The sequence below is a fragment of the Prionailurus viverrinus genome, chromosome X (assembly GCF_022837055.1).
Source record: "Prionailurus viverrinus isolate Anna chromosome X, UM_Priviv_1.0, whole genome shotgun sequence".
Taxonomy (NCBI): Eukaryota; Metazoa; Chordata; class Mammalia; order Carnivora; family Felidae; genus Prionailurus; species Prionailurus viverrinus.
Genome location: NC_062579.1, coordinates 85510354 through 85532031, shown reverse-complemented (window position 1 = coordinate 85532031; position 21678 = coordinate 85510354). Strand labels below are relative to the sequence as shown.

Sequence of the window (21678 nt, the reverse complement as noted above, 5' to 3'; positions counted from 1 at the left end):
TTTCAATGTCCCCAGGATGCTGTTCTCAACTCTCTGTGTTCTCAGGCACTATCATTTGTTCGCAGCCTGGAACTGCGAACATCACACGGACACTTCACGTACTTTTTACCCTTCCTGGCTTAATGAATTAAGGGGGAAGAAAAGCTACCTATTCCCAGAGGGCCGGACAGTGCCACAAAGGTGTACGGGAGCCACCGGACACACTGTCGCACTCTCTTAAGAGACTGAGAAACCAAGCGTCTCTTTCTTTTCTCAGCAGTAGCTGGGGGAGAACGGAAAGCTAGACAATGGTCTCTTGTTTAGTTTTATTAATTTTGAGGGCGGGTGGGACAAAAAGATCGGATGGACGACTCAAGTGACCAATCGCGAGCGAATCCTAGGCCGGGATTCACCAACCGGTAGCGGCGAAAGAAGGGTGGGTGGGACTTACTCTTCGCGGCCCGCTCCGCCCAGGCCGGCCCTCCCAGCCCGCCCAGGAGGCGGAGACTCCGCGGAGCCCCGCCCACGCCACCCCCGCCGCCAGCGCGGCCCGCCAAAGGGGAGGGGGGCGGGAATAGGGAGGCTAAGGGGACCGGAGGAAGAAAGAAGGGTGTCGCACAGAGCTGCGACCTGGGTGGGGGCCTGCTGGTCATAGGAAGCAAGAGGGGAAGGAAAACGAAGGAGCGCTGTGCCTTCCTGCATTATTTTGAGCAGACGGCGAGAAGCTGCTTTTCAGCATTTCTATTATTTGTGTTTCTTCCTCCCGCTGTGGGGCGGGGAGCCGCGCTGGCTCTCCCACGCGACTCCGCTCCGCTGGTGTCGTAGATTATTATTGTAGTCTTTGCAGAACCCTTTCCTTCCTCCCAGCCAGTCCTTGCGTAGCCTCTCAGGACTACAGTAAGCGCATAAAGCCACACGAGTGGGAGGACTAGAGCTAGGACCCCCCCGCTTTAGCCAGAGTGGCTGGACCCCGCCGTTCAATTGTTTGAAACTTCCCCGCCCCCTGGCCCCGCCCCTCTTCCGCCCCCCGCCCCCCCCTCCCCAGGGTCCAGGCCGGCTCCCTCCCTTCTTTCCCCGCCCTCTACTCCGCCCCCCTCTCTAGTCCACCCCCCACGCCTGGGCGGTCCTAGCCGCTCACCGCAAGAAGAAAAGCCACCCATTCGTCCCCCTCCCCTACCTCCCATCCTTTGCCCAGGAGCTGCCTTCATCGCAGTCACGCCCCTTCCTTCCGAGGAGCTTTCTGGCTGCTCAAGCTGGTAGACCCCCTGATTTATTCTTCCATCTCCGCTCTCTTTCGCCTCATCTTCTCTTAGTTCTCACCGCTCCCTCCACCCCCCACCTCCAGTCTGTCTTGCCTCCGACCATCCGCTGCTCCACCCTCCGGCCCGGTATCCTGCCTGTCCACTGCCACCAAGGAGAGCCCGGACGGAGCAGCGAGGAGGGGAGCAGCCGGGAGTTGGGGCTTCCCCCTGCCCATCCTGGCCTCCGGCCCGGGACCGAAGCCACTTGAGCGAGCAGAGAGTCGTCACCTTGTCTTCGGTGCCTTCAGGGGTAGGAGACGCATGGTTACTTTTCGCGGGGAACTGGGGCAGGAATCCATGGTGGCATGAACTTGATCGTGCCCTCGGCGTGAGTGAGTCGATCTAGATGCATGTGGGGATGCCCGGGTGTTCTACTTTCTTTGCAGCCGGCCTTGAGTTTTCCAGGATGAGCAGCAAGTTAAATGGGTTAAAGAGTGTGCGCTCCTTTCCCGTCCTACGGAGATGCTAGTGGGTACCACTACTTGACGGTACTTTTACTTCCTTGCCTCCATGGGTGCTTGTAGGTATCTAGGTAATTAGGCACAAAAAGAATGAGGGAACTGCAGGTCAACATTTACCTCAGGAGGAATGTCTATGGGCGCTTATCTCAGATTGCTAGATGCGTTCCTCCTAAGTGTTTAGAGTCGAGGTGGGGGCTCACACTCCCCTCCCCCGGGGGCTGTGAATTCTTGAAGTCTTAAAGTCTAGGAGTAATCTACAACGCTACACTCCTTTTGGTAGATGTGTGTGTGTATGTGTTTGGTGGTGAGGAGGGGATTGCCCATTATCTGCTTTATAGATGTTAGTTAACGAGTTTTGCAGGGTCATGCAGGTGCCTTGAGGGTCCCAAGCCTTGGCCACTGTACATTGGAACTTCGACAGCAAGGTGGATTTATTGATATGTGAAAACAAAGGAAAGGAAAAGTGAGAGGGAAAGTGACAGTCTTTGTAGTCTGGTAAATTGCCACTAATGATAGTATAATAATAATTTGCAGCAAAGAACTAAATACAGTTAAATGAGAGGAAAAGAAACGTTTGTGAGGAAATAGCATTTTCAATCTCTGGCATTTATTTTAGAAAGAGTTGTAGAACACCTTGGAGTGTCTAATTTTGTTCTCCTACCTCCTCCCGCTTCTCCCGGACCACCACGTTAAGAGTGGAAGTTGGGAGGTGTTTAAAACTCTTTTGAATATAACCCTCATCTCCCATCCAGAGAGGAAGATAATTAGTCACCATAATCTTCAATAATGGAGGGCTAAGGTGATTTAAGTCTCCTTGAACTACGTTTTGTGAAAAGTCCTTTCCCCGGGCCAGCCTTTGTGAAGCCTTCTCAGTTAGACCTTTCAGCACCCTCATTTAGTAGCTAAGAATACTTTGAAATACCATTTTGGAGGCAGGATAAATTTTCACCCGTCTCGCACCTATCTCCAGTTGAGCAAGCATGGCAAACTTCTAAGAATGGTGGTCTTCAAAGACCTGTTACCAAGATGTCACCAACCCATTGCTTCTTTGGGAACCAATTATTTGGCTCTATTTTTAAATGATTGTGTTGGTTGATTTTAATGGGGGAAAGGAAAGCAGGAAGGGAGAGAAGGAACGTTACGGGGCGACAATTTTAAAGGCTATCGTCTTTCAGATCAGCTGGGAGGGAAAAGTTGGCCTGACCAAACTACATTTTATAAGTGGCCTGGGACATTTTAATAGCCAGGTTGTTGTAGAGTAGTTGCATCTATTTACAGATGATAACTCAGGTTCCAGTTATTCTGTATGGGTTTATCCGGTATCATTTACAGACACTTTCTGGCACTACATCATACTTCATTTTAAGACACTTCTTTCTTTGGAAAAGTCTGTGGCTCCATAAAATTGAAAGTGCTTTTTCTAACTTCATGGCTTGCTATGAAGTAAACCTCTGCCCATGCTGTACGTAGTTACTTTTATGTGAAAGTTGGGGATCGGTTTACCTATTTAAAAGATTTCAGGAGGAAATTTAAAAATTCATACTCGATACCATTTTGGATTTGGAAATTGAAAGCTCATTTCTGCTTGGTGAAGTAGGGATTATGAGACTAATGTATAGCCATGGCACTTTGTGGACTTGCATTTTCTGAAATTTTGTAAAGAGCGAATCAGATGCTTTCTAGAATGCCTTAAGAACAGTCTATTCAGAACACAGAAGGATGGATGCTATGACCTTGGGGTCCCATTGAGTGCCAGAATTCTAAGTGGGTACATCTGCTTCTGTGCCTCTCCTAAGAGCCCTCTCCCAGGGCCTGTGCCTTCTTTAAAAGGGTGTCTTTGTAATTAAGCAGCCTGTCTCTCCCACCCCCCTTTCTTCCTTTGATCCAGCTTTTTAAGGCCTTTTTCCATTTGGAAACAAGAGGAGTTTCTCACACTCTCCTACTCCCCTCTTAAGGTTTCTTTTCCTTTACCCCCAAAGAAAGTCCCCCAAAGTTCTCAGGGTGGTTATAAGTTGTTTTGTTTTGTTGGAGGGAAGGGGATGTTACCAGTGAGGAGAAGTAGAGGATATATTCCCTCTTGGGAAATGCTTGTGGCCAGGTAGCCTCTTCCATGGAGACTGAGCATTTGGAATGCATGAGAACAGTCTATTCTTAGGGACTGTCTGGAAGAAATTGTCCTTTGCACCCATTAAGTGCAGCTAAAACCCACTGAAAAGGGTGGACAGAGGTGTGTGTGGTCGTGGCTGAGCCTTTTAGGATGGTAAATGGGTAAATGTTCCCAAATCTCTTATTACATCACCTCTTTCCCCCATGGATTCAGTGGGTTTGGAGATCTGCTTGACAAGTTAATTAGCTTGGGACTAAACCAATTTGTTCAGAATTGTGCTCTATTGATTTCCTGTCCCCAGGAATTTTTGTTGGTGGTTTTCTATGACGTGTTGCCTTTAGTCTTGCTTACTTTTTCGTTCCTTGCTGCCTTTTGTGGACTTTGGTCCAAAATCTAGGGTCCCACCCCCAAGTCAAAGGTTAGAATTTGGTCGAAGGAACGAAGGGGGCATTAAACACGCTGCCCATACTGCACTGCCCTCCTCCATGGTGGGCTCCTGACCCCTTTTAACCCGGAGAAAAGAGGGAAGTTTCCCCTTCTACACACAACACACAAAATCTGAACTGAAAAAAAAAACAAGGGGAAAAAGAAGGAAAATAAGAGGCCATTTGCTTTATAAAAGAACCCACTACAGGTTTCTTGGAAAGAAGTAGCTTTCTTAGTTAGTGCCTTTGAGCTATGACTTGATAATATAAAGCTTCACTATAACCGGGCCTTCTCAGAAACATATTTATTGCATCAAGGAAGACATTAGAATTTTGTTGTAATTATTATAGCTTGAGTTAAGTGAGGCCATTATTTGGCCTTTGAAATCTTTTTGTTATATGGGATGGAGTTAATTGTCTAGATCGTTCTGGCTTGTAATAATGCTGGCCACGTTTAGCTCCAGCGGACAACCACTTGTAGATGGGAGGTGGTATGACTTTCTGGAAAGAAATCAGACTTCACAGACACTGCTAAGTCTGACGGTGGGACTCTGCCCCATAGAGGTAAAGAAATTTAATGCTGGTTGTTGTATTTGAATAACCCAAGGGTCCAGAAAATTGCTTCTGGTAAGTGACGTCACGTGGTGCCGTTTTTCATCGGATAATCTACAATAAGCTTTCCTAGTGAGCCTGCTGGTGCATGGGACGTGGGCTGTAAGCCCACCTCTAACTCAGTTTACTGCCCTTGGCAAGTCCTCTGTGCATTGTGAGGAGCTGGACAAGGTGATTTTGAGAACCAGTTCTGAGAAGTTTATGGTTCCCTTCCTAGACCTCCACTTGGGACGTGAGTGTGAATGATTCGTACCAGAATGAGGTGCAGCAGTCATTAGAAATACAATCAGGTAGTCATCTGGATGTAAAAAAAAAAAAAAGCCTCTAAGGATATAGCAATATAAATGCATTGTGTTTTGTATCTTAACAACATATCAAATTAAAAAGCTAAGATCCTGCCCAGAACTTCATCACGAATCCTGTCCTAACAGATCACCCGCTTACATTTTTCCTAGTTCCTCTCATGCCCTTGTTTCTGTACTTAACATGAATTTTACATAGTTGTGGGGGGGGGGAGGGGTCATAGAAATCTACAAAGTTTCTTTCAAATAAGAGCCCAACTAAGACTTAGTTTTGTAAACCCATGTGGAAGAATGAAGTCAGAACCTGACTGAGTACCCGTGAAGAATCGCGTATGTTTGTTCCTTGAAATGCCGGGAGAGACTAACAGATTTAATAAGTAATTCCTCAACGTTTCTGTAATTTAGGGGTGTTCGTGTATCTACCTAGGCTGTTAAGTCTATTCCGTTGACCTCCTGTTACCCCTCCCCATTTTTTATTTTATTTTTTTTTAATTTTTTTTAACGTTTATTTATTTTGAGACAGAGAGAGACAGAGCATGAGCAGGGGAGGGGCAGAGAGAGAGGGAGACACAGAATCCGAAGCAGGCTCCAGGCTCCGAGCTGTCAGCACAGAGCCTGACGCGGGGCTCGAACTCACGGATCGTGAGATTGTGACCTGAGCCGAAGTCGGCCGTTCAACCGACTGAGCCACCCAGGCACCCTCCCTCCCCATTTTTTTAAGCGAAAAGACAACTAAGGTTCACTGTTTACTTTGTCTAAATCGTTAGGAATGAATTCTTAAATCACTGTATCATGATACCCCATCAAGAGAGTACAAATTTGGGTAGACTATACAGTTTCCCCAAGGAGAAAGGAAAAGCAGGAAGGCACAAATGTTTTGTTTCATAGCTTTGAAAATAATATGTTTAAATTAGACTAAAAAAATCGTAAGGAAACTAAGGGTTTGGGACAATTGAAGACATGTAGGTGCGGCAGGATGATGGGCTCTTCATTTGAGGTCTTCACTGTATAGTGAAAGCTCAGGTACGTGGTCCCTTCATTTTCCTTTGATAGAGAAGGCATAATATACATGTGATCTCCATTTTGGATGAATTCATTCCTGGAAACCAGTGGCTCATCATAAATTAGATTAAATACCTTTAACCAGAAGAGGAAGGTGAAGTATGGATTTTTTGTACTTAGAAAGTTCCAAGTTAAGTACGTTTTTTATGATATGTATTCATGGGGAGATGCAGATGGAGGTATTTGCTAATATCTCGTAAGATAATTTTTGAAAATTATCTTTTTCTTTTTAACTCTGTAAGACTGCTCTTGACGTTTGTAAAGTCACTTTCATTATTGCCCCAACTCCATGAAACAGCATTAGACTCTGTGACTTGAAGCCAGGATCTGGGTTTCTGTGCCCAGCCCTCTCTGATGTGTCATGTGACCAAGGGTAAATGAATTAGCTGCTCTGGGCTTCGGTTACCCTTCTGGGAAGCAGGGATATTAATACCTCACAGAGGTGTTTAGGCATGCTTCATATTGGACACATGCTTTGAGGTCATTGGATGAAAGGTGTTTGCATGAAGGCAGAGAAGGCTTATTATAAGGTCCTGAGCAGGTGTTCACTTTTAATGAGCTTTGCTCTCTTATAACTTACAGTGCCCCTTGGTGCCCCAATGCCTTACTTGACTATGATTGATCATCCCAACATTTATGTTATGGACCCTCTTGGCTTTTTTTTTTGTAAGTAAACATTTTCCTTCTATGGGGTAAGTTGAAGTTCGAATAAGAGGACTCTAGCATCTTCCAGGGTGATGAAAAATAGCTTCAAAAAGAGACATCAGTTGAAATGTGCCATAGAGATCAGTGAGTTCTTCAAAGCTCTTCCAAAAGATTAAAAAGGGTAAAACAAATTTCGGCGTGTGTCTGTGTGTGTGAGTGTGTCTATGTGTGTGTGTCTTAAGGGAGAAAGTTTTGAGTAATATTTGCTTGTGACACATACTGATGATAGCCAGTAACTGAAACCCAGCCATTGTAGTGTTTTATACACAGCTGGTTTTTATTAATGATGGAATATTTATGCTTGCTGTACAATTCGTGGCTCATTTCCATGTGTATGTCAGAACTCAAATACCCCCCAAAGCAACATTAAGATAACATTAAATATAAATGTGGCCAAGCTAGAAAGGGTGGATTGGGGGGGGGGGGTCTCCCTTATTCTTATTGGTGTTGCTTCAGATCACCATAACTGCCCCCCAACTTTAGGTGCTGGTGCTGATCTATTTTTCCTTTATGTGTCCCATAGCAAACTTCACATTCTGATCCTTTTGATATGGACAAATGATCTCCCCCCTTCATAATGCAGATGAAACTGATGTATGTGTTTTTTAAGAGCATATTTTCGCTGCACATGCTTCTCATTATCCGAGAGGCCTGGACTCAATCAGTAAAGGAGCAGAGAAACCACATAATTGAAAGGAGAATGACGGTGGTGCATACTTGGAATATTTGTGGGAAGGGGATTGCTGACATCAGAAAATGTAGTGGCCTGAGTGTTAACAGCATTGAAGAGAAATAAGCTTTCTGTGTTTCTGTGCATCGAGAATTATTTTTAAGGAGATAAAAATATGGGCCAGGTTTGACATCCTTTTACGAAGTTGCCCTGGAAACTTTGATGAAGGTTGTTAGAGAAGAGTTCAATTAAAACCTTCCCCATTAGGAAGCTAATTAGTACATCACTTACTCGTTTTGGTTGTTTTCAAGGGGCAGGATTCACATTGAATTAATGGCATTTCTTTCCATGTGACAGTAAAGTAAGATAAAAATCACAGATGGGGAAAATTATTTAGATAGCCTATTTTGAAGAAATCTAATTTCCACTTTATTACATTTAGGTTTTCAGTTCGGATTTTTGTCTCACTCTGTTTATATACAGTGATCACATTTTAGTTTAGTAACCAGTTTTACGTTTTGGATCACGGGCTATAAACCAAAGCTTATGAATCTGAGTTTCCCATATGAATTGGAGAAATACGGTGAATGACAATAAACCATTTTATTAAGGTAACATTTGTGGTTTTTTTCCGCAATTAGTTTCTCTTTGCTGTGTGTGTGTGTGTGTGTGTGTGTGTGTGTGTGTGTGTGTGTGTGTTTGGGGGGAGGGGAGGCAATTTTTTTTTAAAGTAAACAATTTTTGGAGCTAAGAAAGTTTGGATGACCCCCCCTACCCCCGAGAGCATTCTGTCTGCCTCAGGCTCTCAGGCTTCCTTGAGAGCAATGCAATGACTATTCTGATCTGGTACTTTTTGTGACTAGGCTAAGTGGTTGTCTCCTGGCAGCCTGAAAGAGCGTGGTCACGATGGGCACTGGAGGGCAGGGTTCCTGTTGTGTTCTTTCTACTGTACTCTGTCTTTTTTAGGGGAATGAATACTTGCTTATGAAGTTTCAGGGCCATTTGGAGTAGAATAAGAATTCTGTAGCTAAATACGTAACATGGGTCTGCTGTGGTCCTCCTTTTCTCCAAAACTAGTAGGGGGCAGTCATTCTGTACATATACTCCCTGATGCTATGATGCTGTGCCCGCAGCATATGCCTACACTAGTCTCAGAGAGTGGGACAGTTGGCTGGGTCCTGTGATTTGCACCTTTAACTGATTTTTCCCTAGGCCTTCCTGGGAAGGCAGAGTCTAGATTTAGTTTTGCAGTGGCCACTCAGTCAAGACAGCTTCTCGGGGCCTGCAAGTCAGCGTGAGAAGGAGGGGCTGCCTTTGGGGAGTGACTCAGGCCCTTTGGTATGAAGATATGAAACTCTGGCTCCTGTCCATGCACCTGCTGGATGCCACACCTGCAGTCAGCACCTGAGCCCCACTCAGACACAAAAACCAGACCGAAGGCAGATGGGGCTCCCTTCAAAAGTGCTACAGCAGAACAGGGAACCCCTAATGATGTTAGGGCAGCACCACTGCAAATTACATTTAACCGCTCCGGTGTTGATATGGGGAAACGTCTTAGGTATTTTCTTAGAGGTGCAGTGCACTGGCTTGCTCACGATACTGTTAGAGTCCCGAGAGAATTTGGCTTTCGTGGCGAATTTCTCTTGTGAACTGGAGAGTCGGGGCACCTGGGTGGCTCCATTGGTTGAGCGACCGACTCTTGATTTCTGCTCAGGTCTTAATGTCACGGCTTGTGAGTTCAAGCCCTGACTTGGGCTCTGTGCTGACAGCACAGAGGCTGCTTGGGATTCTCTCCCTCTCTCTCTCTCTCTCTCTCTCTCTCTCTCTCTGTCCCTCCCCCACTCTCTCTCTCTCTCTCATTCTCTCTCTCAAAATAAATAAATAAACATTAAAAAAAAAAAAACCCTGGAGAGTCAGTTCCATAGAGTTCTGTGTCTAGTAACCCAGCACAGAGCAGGAAAGTCACAAGACCTGGGTGCTGATCCTGGCTCCACCAGTCAGCCACAGTGAAACCTTGGTCAAATTGGTTATCATGAGCTATCTGTACTGGACTTAAGTTTCTCCAGTTGTAAAATGGAATTAATCACATCTGCCTTTATTTCCTCACAGAGCTGCTGAGGAGGACAACTAGCAGAAGGGAAAGAGACTTTGTCTCCTCGGAAGAAAGGCTAAGAAACTAAAGGTAACAGAATTATGGTTCTTGCTATTCTCTGTCTTTCATTCCTTGTCTTCCTTCTGTTGCCTCTAGCAAAGTCTTTGGGAAGTTGCGATTTACTCAGTATGCAGTATGCAACCCTTCTGCATATTTTATGTGCCAGTCAACGTTTTAGGTGTTGGGAAGGGTATGGAGGAAAACCATGCACCCAGCCCGTGACCTCTAATCTCTTGCAGTCTGGCAACTTCCAATTTCTGCCTTGGTACTTAGAAGCTTAAAAGACAAAATTAGCTTCTCTGTCTCTGTCTCTGTCTCTCTCCGTCGGTTTCTCTTTCTCTTTCTCTGCATTGCAACTGGGGACTTCTGTACCTGGAGCATGTATTCCAACATCTAGATCTATGGGTGGGTGGGTGGGGGAAGCCATGAGGTAAATCAAGAAATTTCTCTCTCACTACCACATTTGCAGAGTACCTGACCCTTGAATGATTGTTTCAAGGGTCCATCGTTAGTTTCATCCTTGGTTCTGCTCTACTCCTTGCCCTACGTGTTCCAGCCCACTCTTTGACCTTACCTGTTATCCATATGCTAATGACTCTCAAAGATATATCTGGGCCTATCTTTGGCTCCTCCCTTTCCAACTTCCCCAGTTATCAAATTGGTTATCAGATGTCTCATCTTCAGCTCATTGGTCTTTTCCTCTGGGAAGCTTTGCTCAGGTGGCCCAGAGTTTTTTGCAGGGTCCTCTGTGTTTCCCGTTGGATTGTGCCCCCTCTGCTCGACCAGTAGCTTCTGGAGGACTGGACTCAGGTTTATTTCTTTTTTAATCCACCCTAGGAGCTATCCATTGCCTGGCTATAGTAAATGCTCAATAAATGTGGAAAATACGGTGTGGTAGAGCTGCAATAGAGATGTGTGCAAAGTCCAGGGGCAACACCAAGGGGAGAGAATTAATTTTCCATATCGAGCACAGTTGGGAGCGGAGGGAAGATAGAGAAGGATTAGAGAACAACCTTCAAGGAGAAGGTGGAAAGCGGACCTACCCTCTTCTGAGAGCTCTGACTAAGCAGCCCAGGAAAGAAATGCCTGTTGTGTCTGCTCTTGCTAAGCCAGGGCATCTCTGGCCTGTTGCCTTCTCTGCTTATCTGTCTATAACACATTGACCATTTAAGACAGGTGCCACTTAGTCATATAATATTAAACAGAGCTGACCTTCAATGCGGCACCTTAACTGGGGCCGAAAATAGAGGTCCACACATAGGCTCCTTGGTCGTGTATACTTAGGTCTACACAGAAAAATACCCTTTACAATATATTGAAGATCGGTATCCGAAAACTAACAAATTTAATTCTCAGAATGTAGCAGGCTGGGTCATTAGAACTGAATGTCTTCAAGCTGACTGTCAGATCTTTCCAAGGGCAAAAATGAAACATGATATAAGCCATTACAGGCCATGAACCTGTTCTCACCCACCTGATGCTTTTACTAATTAGCTTCTTGGCCGGGTGGCAATTTGGGGCAAGTGCATGCAAGCTGGCTTCACAGGGGAGCCCACATTCCACTCTGCCATTTCGCAAGTCACTGGGATACTACACTGCTTCTCTTGGCTTCTTTCCCTCCCAGGAGTCCTGCTCTGCCCTGGTGGAAAAATGGGAGAGGAGAAAGTTTCATTAAATGACGGAGAGATTTCACGGGGCTTTGGTGTTTTGCTAGTTTTATTTTTGTAGTGGGTTGTCTAGAGTCATTCAAGTACCTCGATCCATTAATTTCACTTCTGGGATTCTATCATAAGGAGCAGATCCAAAAAGTTGCAAAAGGCCAAGTCTCCAAGATGTTTTTATAACATTATTTAGAGTAGCACAAAATTGAGAGCAATTTAAATGTCTTAACAATTGGAGAATGGGTAAGTGAATCTTGATACACATATGTAAGGGACAGTTACACAGTCATGGCAATGTATGTTGTGAAGTCTACACTGCTGTCTACACCATGGAGAAAGCGCTTATGACAAAGTGAAATAAATGTAGGATCCAAACTCCTATGTACATTAATATCTCATGGCCTTGTAAAACCACAAATACACACAGAAAACACTAAAGGAAGTGTTCTATATTGGTAACAATGTTTAGTTCGAGGTACTGGGATTGTGAGCGATGTTTTCCTCTTCGTTACAAATATTTGCCTGTTGTGCTTACATTACTTGTAAAAGAAAGTAAAAACAAAACTAAAAGTGAGTAGTATACCACCGAAGATAGGAATTTGGTAAAGTAGGCGGCTTCTAGGTATAGTCTTAAACTTTTCTCAGTTTATGCTCAGTCTGATTTCATGGGCGACTTATCCCTTTTCGGAGGCAAAGAGAAATGGGATGTGATGATGTGCTCTATTTTTCCCACGGAATGGGTGTGTGTGGAGGGAGGTGGCATGGTGATGGCCATGTACACTTCAGGGTTAATCATCTCCGTTGCCTATTAACATGTTCAAGTTAATTGCTTTAGAGTACAGAAAAGTGAAAGTGGGACCCAGTTGACCACACCTTTGAGTTACCATCTCAAAAACAGATAACTGACCCTGATTGTCAGTAAGATTTGGAAATGCGAAGGCCTTGTTGTGGTTCTTAAAATAATCTTACAGCATCATCTAAATAGAGGTAGGGCTAGAAGCGAAGAGGTGGGGCCAACTCAAACTCGGTTTCTTAAGTCCGTGCTAGACTAAAGTAAGGGCAAATTCCAAGTTGCTATGACATTGACCAGATCAAGAACATAGGCCTGGAAATGGTTGATCAGTGGAGGTTCATGTTACTCTCCAACCCACCTGCCGATCTTGGCCTAAAGAGGAAAGATTTTGCAAGGTCCTTCTGCCATACTTCTAACTACACACATCTTTCTGTCTTCCCTCTTTGAATTTTTCCTCCCGCCATTAACATTTTACTTCGGACGGAATTGGAAAATTGGTGGTAGTAGTGAGCCAGGTTTATAGTCTCTTCAAACCAGAGCCAATTTAATTTAATGAATATTTATTAAGCGTCTTCTACACAGAAGCTAATATGCTAGATAATATATTAGAGTGGAAGGACCATTGCCCTCGCTCCAACACTTGTCAAGCTCTAGCACCTTCATTATACAGAAAGAGGGAGTTGGGCCACTAGATGGTCTCCTAAGAGTCTTTCTAGTTCTGGCCTCTGCTGATCTAAGAACCCCTGCATGCACAAAGACTGCGTGGCAAATAAAGGTTTTAAAGACAACTAAAAACTTGAATTCATAAAATTGCTGGGGTCTTCTAGATAAAGGGCCACTTTGAAATAATATTAATAGACATATTTTATTGAGCCTTTACTATGCCCAGGCTCTGTGCTTCGTATTTTACATGGATTACCTCCTTTGATGTTTATAACAGCCCTAGGAGGAAGCAGCACTGTTATCCCTATCTTGAAGATGATGAAATAAGATTTGGAGAGGTCAAGAGAAATGTATGAGGTCAGCTAATAACCCATAGATCCGAGATTTGAACTTCAGCAGTATGAATCTAGGTCCAGGCTCTTATCCATGGTGTTTATACTGCCTGTGTGTCACCCATTGAAAGGTTAGAGCAAAGGCACTATTATTTCTTACATCCCAAAGGAAGTGAATTAGTATCCTGGATTGCAAGACTGTTGGGAAAGGTGTTCTCTAGGACACTTCAGGACACAACATCAACCAACCTGAGAGGACACGAGAGAATTCAGGGGGCTGTTTTGCCTCTCTCTTTGTGTGGGAGTGTGTGTGTGTGTGTGTGTGTGTGTGTGTGTGTGTGTGTGTTCTGCACAGATATATGCACGTAGATGCGTACACATAGGGGAAGCTTTGAACTGGCTCCTTTCCATTTAGCTGGAAGTAAAATCATATGGAGCAAATTGACCGAGATTTAGCCGAGAAACAGATATCCCAGACTTACACCTTCATCTTGGTTGGCAGAGTGAGGGTGGGGGGAAGACTAGGAACAGGAGGGAGGAGGGATAGAAAGATCTTGCAGCCATAATTTCACAGCTTATTTGAAGGGTAGGAATTTGGTCTGCTCTGGCCACCTTGTAGTGTGGGTTTTCTGGGACTTGGCTTGGGAAGCATCTGGGCTCTCACTAATGGGTTTTGGTTCAGCCAAAACTGTGTTTGATTGAGGTATACTGGGAGGGTCCAATGACTGCAGATATAGTAAGAATTTAGCTTGGCCCTGCTCCCTTGTTGTTATTACATAAGAGCTGAACATGTAGATTCAAATCGTACTTTTAGAGAGAGAACCATGGATATCTTCTCTTCCCCTATCAAATATTCTCAGGGACAGCCTGTTTGTCCAGGAGAAACAAGGTTATTTTATTGATTGAAGATGATGTCACAACCCTGGCAGTGGCATGATTGAAGGTGTGGGCAGATTGAAGGTTGCAGAGTTCATACTATTTTAGTTCCTGCGCACGAGACAAGGAATCTTTTCGTTTCCTTTTGCTAATAAATAAATGGACTAGTGTTTTCCTTCTTATGTGACTCTTAACATGTAGACGAACATAAGTTCCTGAAGAAAAAAAAAATCTGTAAATTGGAGAGGAATCAGCAAAGCTCTTTTCTTAGGCTGATTTCTTTTCCTCTTTTAGACAGAAACAAAAAAGGCCAGGGGGCGGGGTAGTGGGGAGGGCCAATCTGTGTCCGGTTGACATAAAGTGATTTGGGTTTTGAAAAGGATATGGAGGAGAGGGGACAAAATTAAGGGAAGAGAGTAAGATTTTGGACAAGTAAAGTTTTCTTTGTGAGAAGCTGGGGATGAGGAACAAACCAGTCAAAATCGGCATGAAGAATCTAAATAGTCCTGGAAAATAATTGTATGGTGGTTTCTCGCCAGGGGCTCAAGTTTAAAGGCCTCAGGCTGTTTTCTGCATGTTTCGGTTGGGAAAAAAAAAAGACAACTGTTTTGTTCAGAATCGCACAATAGAAGCACGGTGTTATTTACTACACTCTGTTAATAGTCCAGCTTCGATTCCAATTAGAAGTTGCTCCTCTGCTTTGAAATTAGGGAAGACACCCTAAAATAATTACCTAGCAGATCGGAGATGATTTTGGTTATGATTGGGATTATATGTTGGGCCAAAACAAGATGGAAAGACAAATATCCGTGTTTGCTCATGCTGTATCTCTTCAGTTTATTTTTGGCAACATCGCAAGGAAATAATGTTAAATTAATCACTGTGTGGTTTTGTGGCTTTTTTTTTCTTAACTTGGATGTTTTGGACAGGCTCCCAAAATACAGAGACGCTTGTGTGCTTCCTTTTTGCATTGCCTTGCTCCTCAAATGGCATCTCTGATGTGGATTAAAGAAAGCCTTTCCTCTGAGTGACAGGAGTGAGTCATGGCGAGGCTGGGACAGAAAATAGGAATGTGGATGATGTGTGTCTCACCTAAACACAAACTCCTCAGTTTTATAACCAGCTCGGTTGGGCCTGCAGGGCTTTGCGGGGGGTTAACCCAGTAATTCAGAACAAGGACTATCAAAATCCACATCTGGTGGGTATTTGCATCTAGTCTTTCTAATGTGAGTCTAGTAGTTTCCTTTCGGGGAGCTCCTGGGCAGCGGAAATGCTGAGAAAGCAAGTGGAGGCATCTTGTCCTTGGAGAACAGTTGGTACCATGTGCTGCGAAGAACGCATGAGCCGTCAATCAGATTGTAAGCTCTGGGAGGGCAGGACCTATCCGTTGTGTATCTTTTACCTCCTTCCTTGTGTCTAGCAGGAGGCTGGCAAATGTCTGGAATGGCCAGTATGCAATAAATACTTAATGACTTGGTTGAAAGGAAGTTTTGGGTTTCCTCTGCCCCTCTGAGGCTGTGGCTTTTAATTTGGAGCTTAACTGAGTGTCTTTTTTTTTTTTTTCCTTTTCTTTTCTTTTTTTTTTTTTTTTTTTTTTTTTGACCAAAAATCTACCATCTGATGACTGCCTTCCCTTCTGGGATGTGTTTAAATGTCTCACCCTAAAGGTCACATTGGTTATGTCTTTTGTCATGTCCCACCATGCCAACTCAGAATGGAAGCAGCAGCAATCTTTGCCAGTCTGGGACCTGACCATTTGGATTCCTCTGGAGACTGACTGGCTGACCTCCTGAACACAGGTGCTGGTAGTGAGGTTTCTTTCTCCCCTAATGGAAATGGACTCTGCCACTCATAGAAAAGGCAAACACCTGGGAGAAGTCATTCCCTTGGAAGGACTGGTTTGGTTAACTGTTGGCCATTGGTGGCAAAATAGAAACGACGTTTTTATTTCTCCCTCCCTCCCCCTCCTGAACATTTCAGAGTGACCAGTGGTTGGACTCTTGGCGGCGCTTACCCTGAACCTGAGTGTTAGGGGAGAGGGAATCTGCCGTTGCGGTTTCTGGAGCTGCTCATAAGCGAGAATTCCCTATCCTGATCAAGGCTTTAAGCCTAAAAGAAAGCAGAAATAGGTATGGACCGTGTGTGTGTGTGTGTGTGTGTGTGTGTGTGTGTGTGTGTGTGCGTGCGTGTGCGTGCGCACGCGTGCGCCTGTGTGTGAGTGCGAGCCTGTGTGTGTGCAGGGTGGGGCGGGTGTGGAATGGGAGGGGGTGGTATGCTTTCAGGGTCTGGGGCAGCTCAATTTCTGCATTTCCCTGCCTTGTAGGGTAGGTTCGCAAGTGATTTTGTTTTAACCATACATGCTCCCATTTCCACTTTTTTTTTTTTTTTGAGAGAGGAAAAGTAGTTTGGTAGTCATCTTTTCAGTTTAAAGGCACCAAAAGAAATTTACATGTTATGCTTGTCAGCCTCTCAGAAAATCCCAGTCTGACAGTTTAAATACAGGAGTCACAGACGGCCACGGGGAAGGAGGGAAAGGGCTGGTTGCTCAGCCCTTTGGGGGACACTTCCCCAAAGAATATGATTATTAGGATTTAAAAAAGAGCCTTTGGGAGGTTAACTGTGGGGTCAAACTGCTCCTTAGAACAACTGGAAACCAGGCAGCAATAATCACGCGAGAGGTACAAAAAAGAAGATGACCTTTTTTCTATCTACCATACACATCTTCTGGTCATTCCCTGCAGGACTGAAGGAAAGGGATCATGTTTCCAGAGAGACTGGAGGCTGTCTAATATCATAGAAATCAGAGCCTGGAAGCCAGGATTCCAGAGTTCTCATCTAAGAACCTGAGGCTGGTTAGGTTGACCTTTACGGCGACTTTTTGTGCGACATCATGCCCATTCTCCAACACTGCTCGAGACCTTTAGAGTAAAACTTTCATTATTGAATATATTGAATTGCAGTATTCACATGACAGACTCTGTCCAAAAATTGTATGAGCCTCTAATGAGTTTGTGTGTACTATACCATGCAAAGAGAGAGAGAGGGGGGGAGAGACAGAGGGTTGGGGAGAGTTCACCCTACTACTAGTTTTTCAGGTGGGAAAATACAAGACAAGAAAAGAGGAATCAGTTGCTTAGGTTACCCTGTAAATCCATATCAGGATTAGAATTTGAATCTTGAGTCGTCTTACTATTGATAATCTGTTTCACTCAACCCATATTTCTTCCTTGGGAAGAATTAGTCGTGGTGTGGAAGGGGAGGGATAAGGTAATCGTACCCTTTCTAGAAGGATGACCTTTTTATTTTTCAATTTCTAAATACTGTCAGAGGCGCACTTCAAATGAAAGAGGGCTTCCCATTTAAGCTCTTCCCTAGCCAACAACAACAAAAAAAATCTCAATGACTATTCCTGGATGGCTGAAAGAGAAACTTTGTCAATATCAGTTATCTCAAGCCCTTCTCTTATTAAGCCAAGGAGAATCCAAAATGGACAATACAAAAAGGATTAAAAAAAAAAACTGTGTTTCAGAGTTTTATGAGATCAGAGAAAACGATTTGCATCAAGTGGGATCATTCTTATCCGGTGCGAGCCAAGCTCTCTTCACCTTTTATTTATCCTAGTTATTTATTTGGCTTTTTGTAGCTCCCTTCACATGCTGGCCTGCTTTACAGATCCTGTCTATGGGGTAAAATCTCCCTGTTGGCCTGCCCCCAGTACCACAGCCATAAGAGTTGGATTTTTCATTTAAGTAGAATACGGAGAGATGAATCTTCTGAGTAAGGACCTAGGAAAATTGCCCTCTCTGGTCACCCTACCTGACTGCTCCAGGTTTCCCCAGTTCTCTTAGGAATTAAGTCAAGATTGGATATCTAACCCATGCTACGTGAAAGAGGAAACAGTGAGTTCTTATGCCCCCAAGTTCCTCATCACGTCAGTGCTAGAGCCAGGAGTCACCAACAATTAACCTATTAATTCTATATTCTCTCTGGAATGGAATCCTCACCCCCCAAATACCCATATTCTTCCCCTTTAGAGGAATGACTTATCCATCAACTGGGTGTTAAGCTTCCTGTTTCCCCTTCCCAGGTCAAGGGCAGCCCAGGTGCCCAATTTCTCTCTCTCTTCACAAGGCACCACCAGCAATAGAGATGAGAAATTCTGAAGAGCAGCCAAGTGGAGGAACCACAGTGTTGCAGCGTCTGCTACAAGAGCAGCTCCGCTATGGCAATCCTAATGAGAATCGCAACCTGCTTGCCATACACCAGCAAGCCACAGGGAATGGCCCTCCTTTCCCCAGTAGCAGTGGGAACCCAGGCCCTCAGAATGATGTGTTGAATCCCCAAGACCACCACCAACAGCTTGTGGCTCATGCTGCTCGACAGGAACCCCAGGGACAGGAAATCCAGTCAGAAAACATCATCATGGAGAAGCAGCTTTCCCCCCGAATGCAGAATAATGAAGAACTCCCAACCTATGAAGAAGCCAAGGTCCAGTCCCAGTACTTTCGGGGCCAACAGCATGCCAGTGTTGGAGCTGCCTTCTATGTGACTGGAGTCACCAACCAGAAGATGAGGACCGAGGGACGCCCATCAGTTCAGCGGCTCAATCCTGGCAAGATGCACCAGGACGAAGGACTCAGAGACCTGAAGCAAGGACATGTCCGCTCCTTGAGTGAACGACTAATGCAGATGTCACTGGCCACCAGTGGAGTTAAGGCCCATCCACCTGTTACCAGCGCTCCCCTCTCCCCACCACAACCCAATGACCTCTACAAGAATCCCACAAGTTCCAGTGAGTTCTACAAGGCCCAAGGGCCACCTCCCAGCCAGCATAGCCTGAAGGGCCTGGAACACCGAGGCCCCCCACCAGAGTATCCCTTCAAGGGCATGCCACCCCAATCTGTAGTGTGCAAGCCCCAAGAGCCAGGGCACTTCTATAGTGAGCATCGTCTGAACCAGCCAGGGAGAACAGAGGGGCAACTGATGAGGTATCAGCATCCCCCTGAGTATGGAGCAGCCAGGTAAGAGAGTTCCCTTTCTGTCATTTCCTGGCCTCATCCCCAACCAGCTTCTGCTGTGTGTTGGGAATCTTAAGGGAAGGAATGGGCAGGTGTTTGGTATAACCAACTCTGCAATGCATGGCTGGCCCCTGGCTTAGTCAATTTCCTGACAATCTGAATTTCTAGCCTCTTCAGCCATAATTAGTACCGTATAACATTCCCTTGACTTTATAGGTTGAGCATGGCCCCAACTGCCTAGTGGGCGAGCAGGAACGTGAGTCCTGATTTCTCCAGCGATACGCTGTCCTGTCTCCCGGGATTTTGAAGGAAGGGTCAGTGTTCCTCTTCTCGGGAGTTGTTAAGCCTTTCCTTGAGGAGCAGAGGCAAATTATCTTGTAGTTTAGTCTGGACTATCCTGTCACTTTTGGTTACTCCCCTCCGCAAAAGTCTCATCACTTATTTTTAGGAACGGATCTTTCTGCAGAATTACTATGATTCTTTCGGACACTAAACAGACACCTCGATATTACTGCAGGGTGGGGAACTATATATGTGCAGGTTCAGAATGTTACTTGCCTCGTACTTCTGTTGCAGTTCATGAAGTCTGGACCGCTCCATCTTTCTTCTGTAGAGAGTCTGTTAGTTGCCCGTCTCATTTTTAATGTCTGAGTTAAATTCACATCATGTCACATCGAAGTTTGATCAGATGCTAAAATGCAGAAAGAATACTGTTCCCATGACTTCTTTACCACTTGTCATTAGTTCAGGAGAACTATTTCATATGTTCAGTTATTCCTAAATAGACTTCTGAATTATTCAGAGGCCAGTTGTCCCATTGCTTTATCACCAGACCTCATGATTCCATGATTGTGTTCATTGTTCTTACTGTTACCGTGGGGGCCACGTCTGCGATCAGTAGCAGTTCAGCATACAGGGAAGAGGGAAGGTTTCGACCATGGGCAACAATGATGGCAGTTATGTGTGGCGTCCCTGTCCTGTTACCATGGGTAATTATGGGTAACCGTGAGGTTTGAAGTCCCTGGACCTAGCAGAGGCCTCTTCCCAGATTAGGCCTGTGATCTCTTTATGGTCCAACTCTTTGCCTCCTGTCTCCTCACTTATTTGGGAAAGAGCCGCTTGGCTCGAAGTTCATTGGGTGACTCAGGAGAGAAGGCTGTCGGGTGGAGTAGGGTGAAGGTAAGAGAATGCACCTGGCATTTCCTGGTATTTCATTTTTCCCCCTCCAGGTCCTGTTTTATAGCCAGAAGCAATTCACTTTGGGCTCCACCCATAACTTGGCCAGTATAGGATTTTTTTTTTTTTTCCCTTAACCCAGGTTGAGTTCCTAACCTTTTTCAACCTCCTCTGTGCAGCTTTCAAAGGGCAGGAGCCTAAGTTCTGATAAGTGGCTTAGAACAGGAAATGGGGTAACGGACAGGGCCCTTCCGGTTTAAATGAGAGCCCCCATCTGCCCAGTGAAACGGAAGACCCAGGGAGGGGTTGGTCAGTTGGACTGCTTAGCTTAGTGGAAACCCATCCAAGCCAGCAAAATGTCAATGAGGCTGGGGATTTTTGTTTGGCGCTTCCCATCAGCATGGAAGAGCCTGTGGGACTCTGTCCCTTCTGTGGATGGGCTGACGTCTGTTGCCTTGTGGGAGGGGAGTGTGTCGGCTGGGGCGTGGAGCAGAATCCAAAGCCCCGCTTAGCACAAGGCCCGCCTTCCCAGGAAAGCTATTTTCAGAACTCATTCACCAGTATTGTTTGTGATCTGAAATGACTCCCACAGTGTTTGAAGCTAGATGGAAAAGCCCTTTGATCTGCCTAAATAAATAATAAGGAGCCCAAAGAGGGATTTCTTTTTCTTCCCGTACTGATGAAACCACCAGAGAAATTTAGACGCATGTATTTTACAGGAAGATGTCCTCCCTCCTATGTTATCTGTGGGTCTCTCTACCTATCCCCAAAAGCGGTACGGCCCATGCTGATTACCCTCCTTTGAGCAGAATTTTAATACGCAGGTTTGCTCTAATAGTTTTGTTTTGTTTTGTTTTGTTTTTTTCCTCTATGGGAGAGGAACACGGTACTTGATACGCTTGGTGAATAATCAAACCTAAACCAGTCCTGATCGAAAGATGCTCTGTGTGGAGTTTGGGGTCTGCATCAGACAAATTCTGGCAATAAAATGTCTCCAGGGCCTGGGGTGAGGGAGTGGCACCTATTGACAAATTACTGGCAAGGGGAGGCAGTTGAACTGCTTTCCAGAAATGTGCTGCTTTTAGGTGGTGACACATTTTTCCTCCTTTATTTCCTTGAACCAACTTGCTAGACAGTTTGCGAGTACCTTTCCAAGTAACTGCTGCTAGCCCCAATTAGAAGACGGAATTCTTAGTTCTTAATCCATAAATTACAGATCAAGGCACAAAGCAAGGTCTCTGAACAAATTGCTGTGCAGAAAGCCTTTGTGTGCTTTTAGAGGTGCAGTGAAATGCTAGAGATTTGCTGTTAAAATGAACAAAATGATATAAACAATCTTTTTATTACTTCATCTTCCCTCTGCCCTCCTCCCTGCTTGAAAAA

The 21678-nt window shown here is 45.0% G+C and overlaps 1 protein-coding gene across 3 annotated transcripts in view; it reads left to right on the top strand.

Annotated features, from left to right (window-relative positions):
• The first annotated feature begins 1126 nt into the window (after positions 1-1126).
• Positions 1127-21678, top strand: part of AMOT (angiomotin) — a 60980-nt gene continuing 40428 nt past the window's right edge. The window contains exons 1-4 of one of the 3 annotated variants that reach the window (XM_047844912.1): positions 1127-1530; positions 9734-9806; positions 16082-16230; positions 18189-19122. In XM_047844912.1, the coding sequence (XP_047700868.1) occupies positions 18251-19122 (872 nt within the window). In that variant the 5' untranslated portion in view covers positions 1127-1530; positions 9734-9806; positions 16082-16230; positions 18189-18250. Of the gene's footprint in view, positions 1531-9733; positions 9807-16081; positions 16231-18188; positions 19123-21678 lie in introns of those variants that run through there. The other 2 variants (XM_047844913.1, XM_047844914.1) reach the window with 2 other exon arrangements.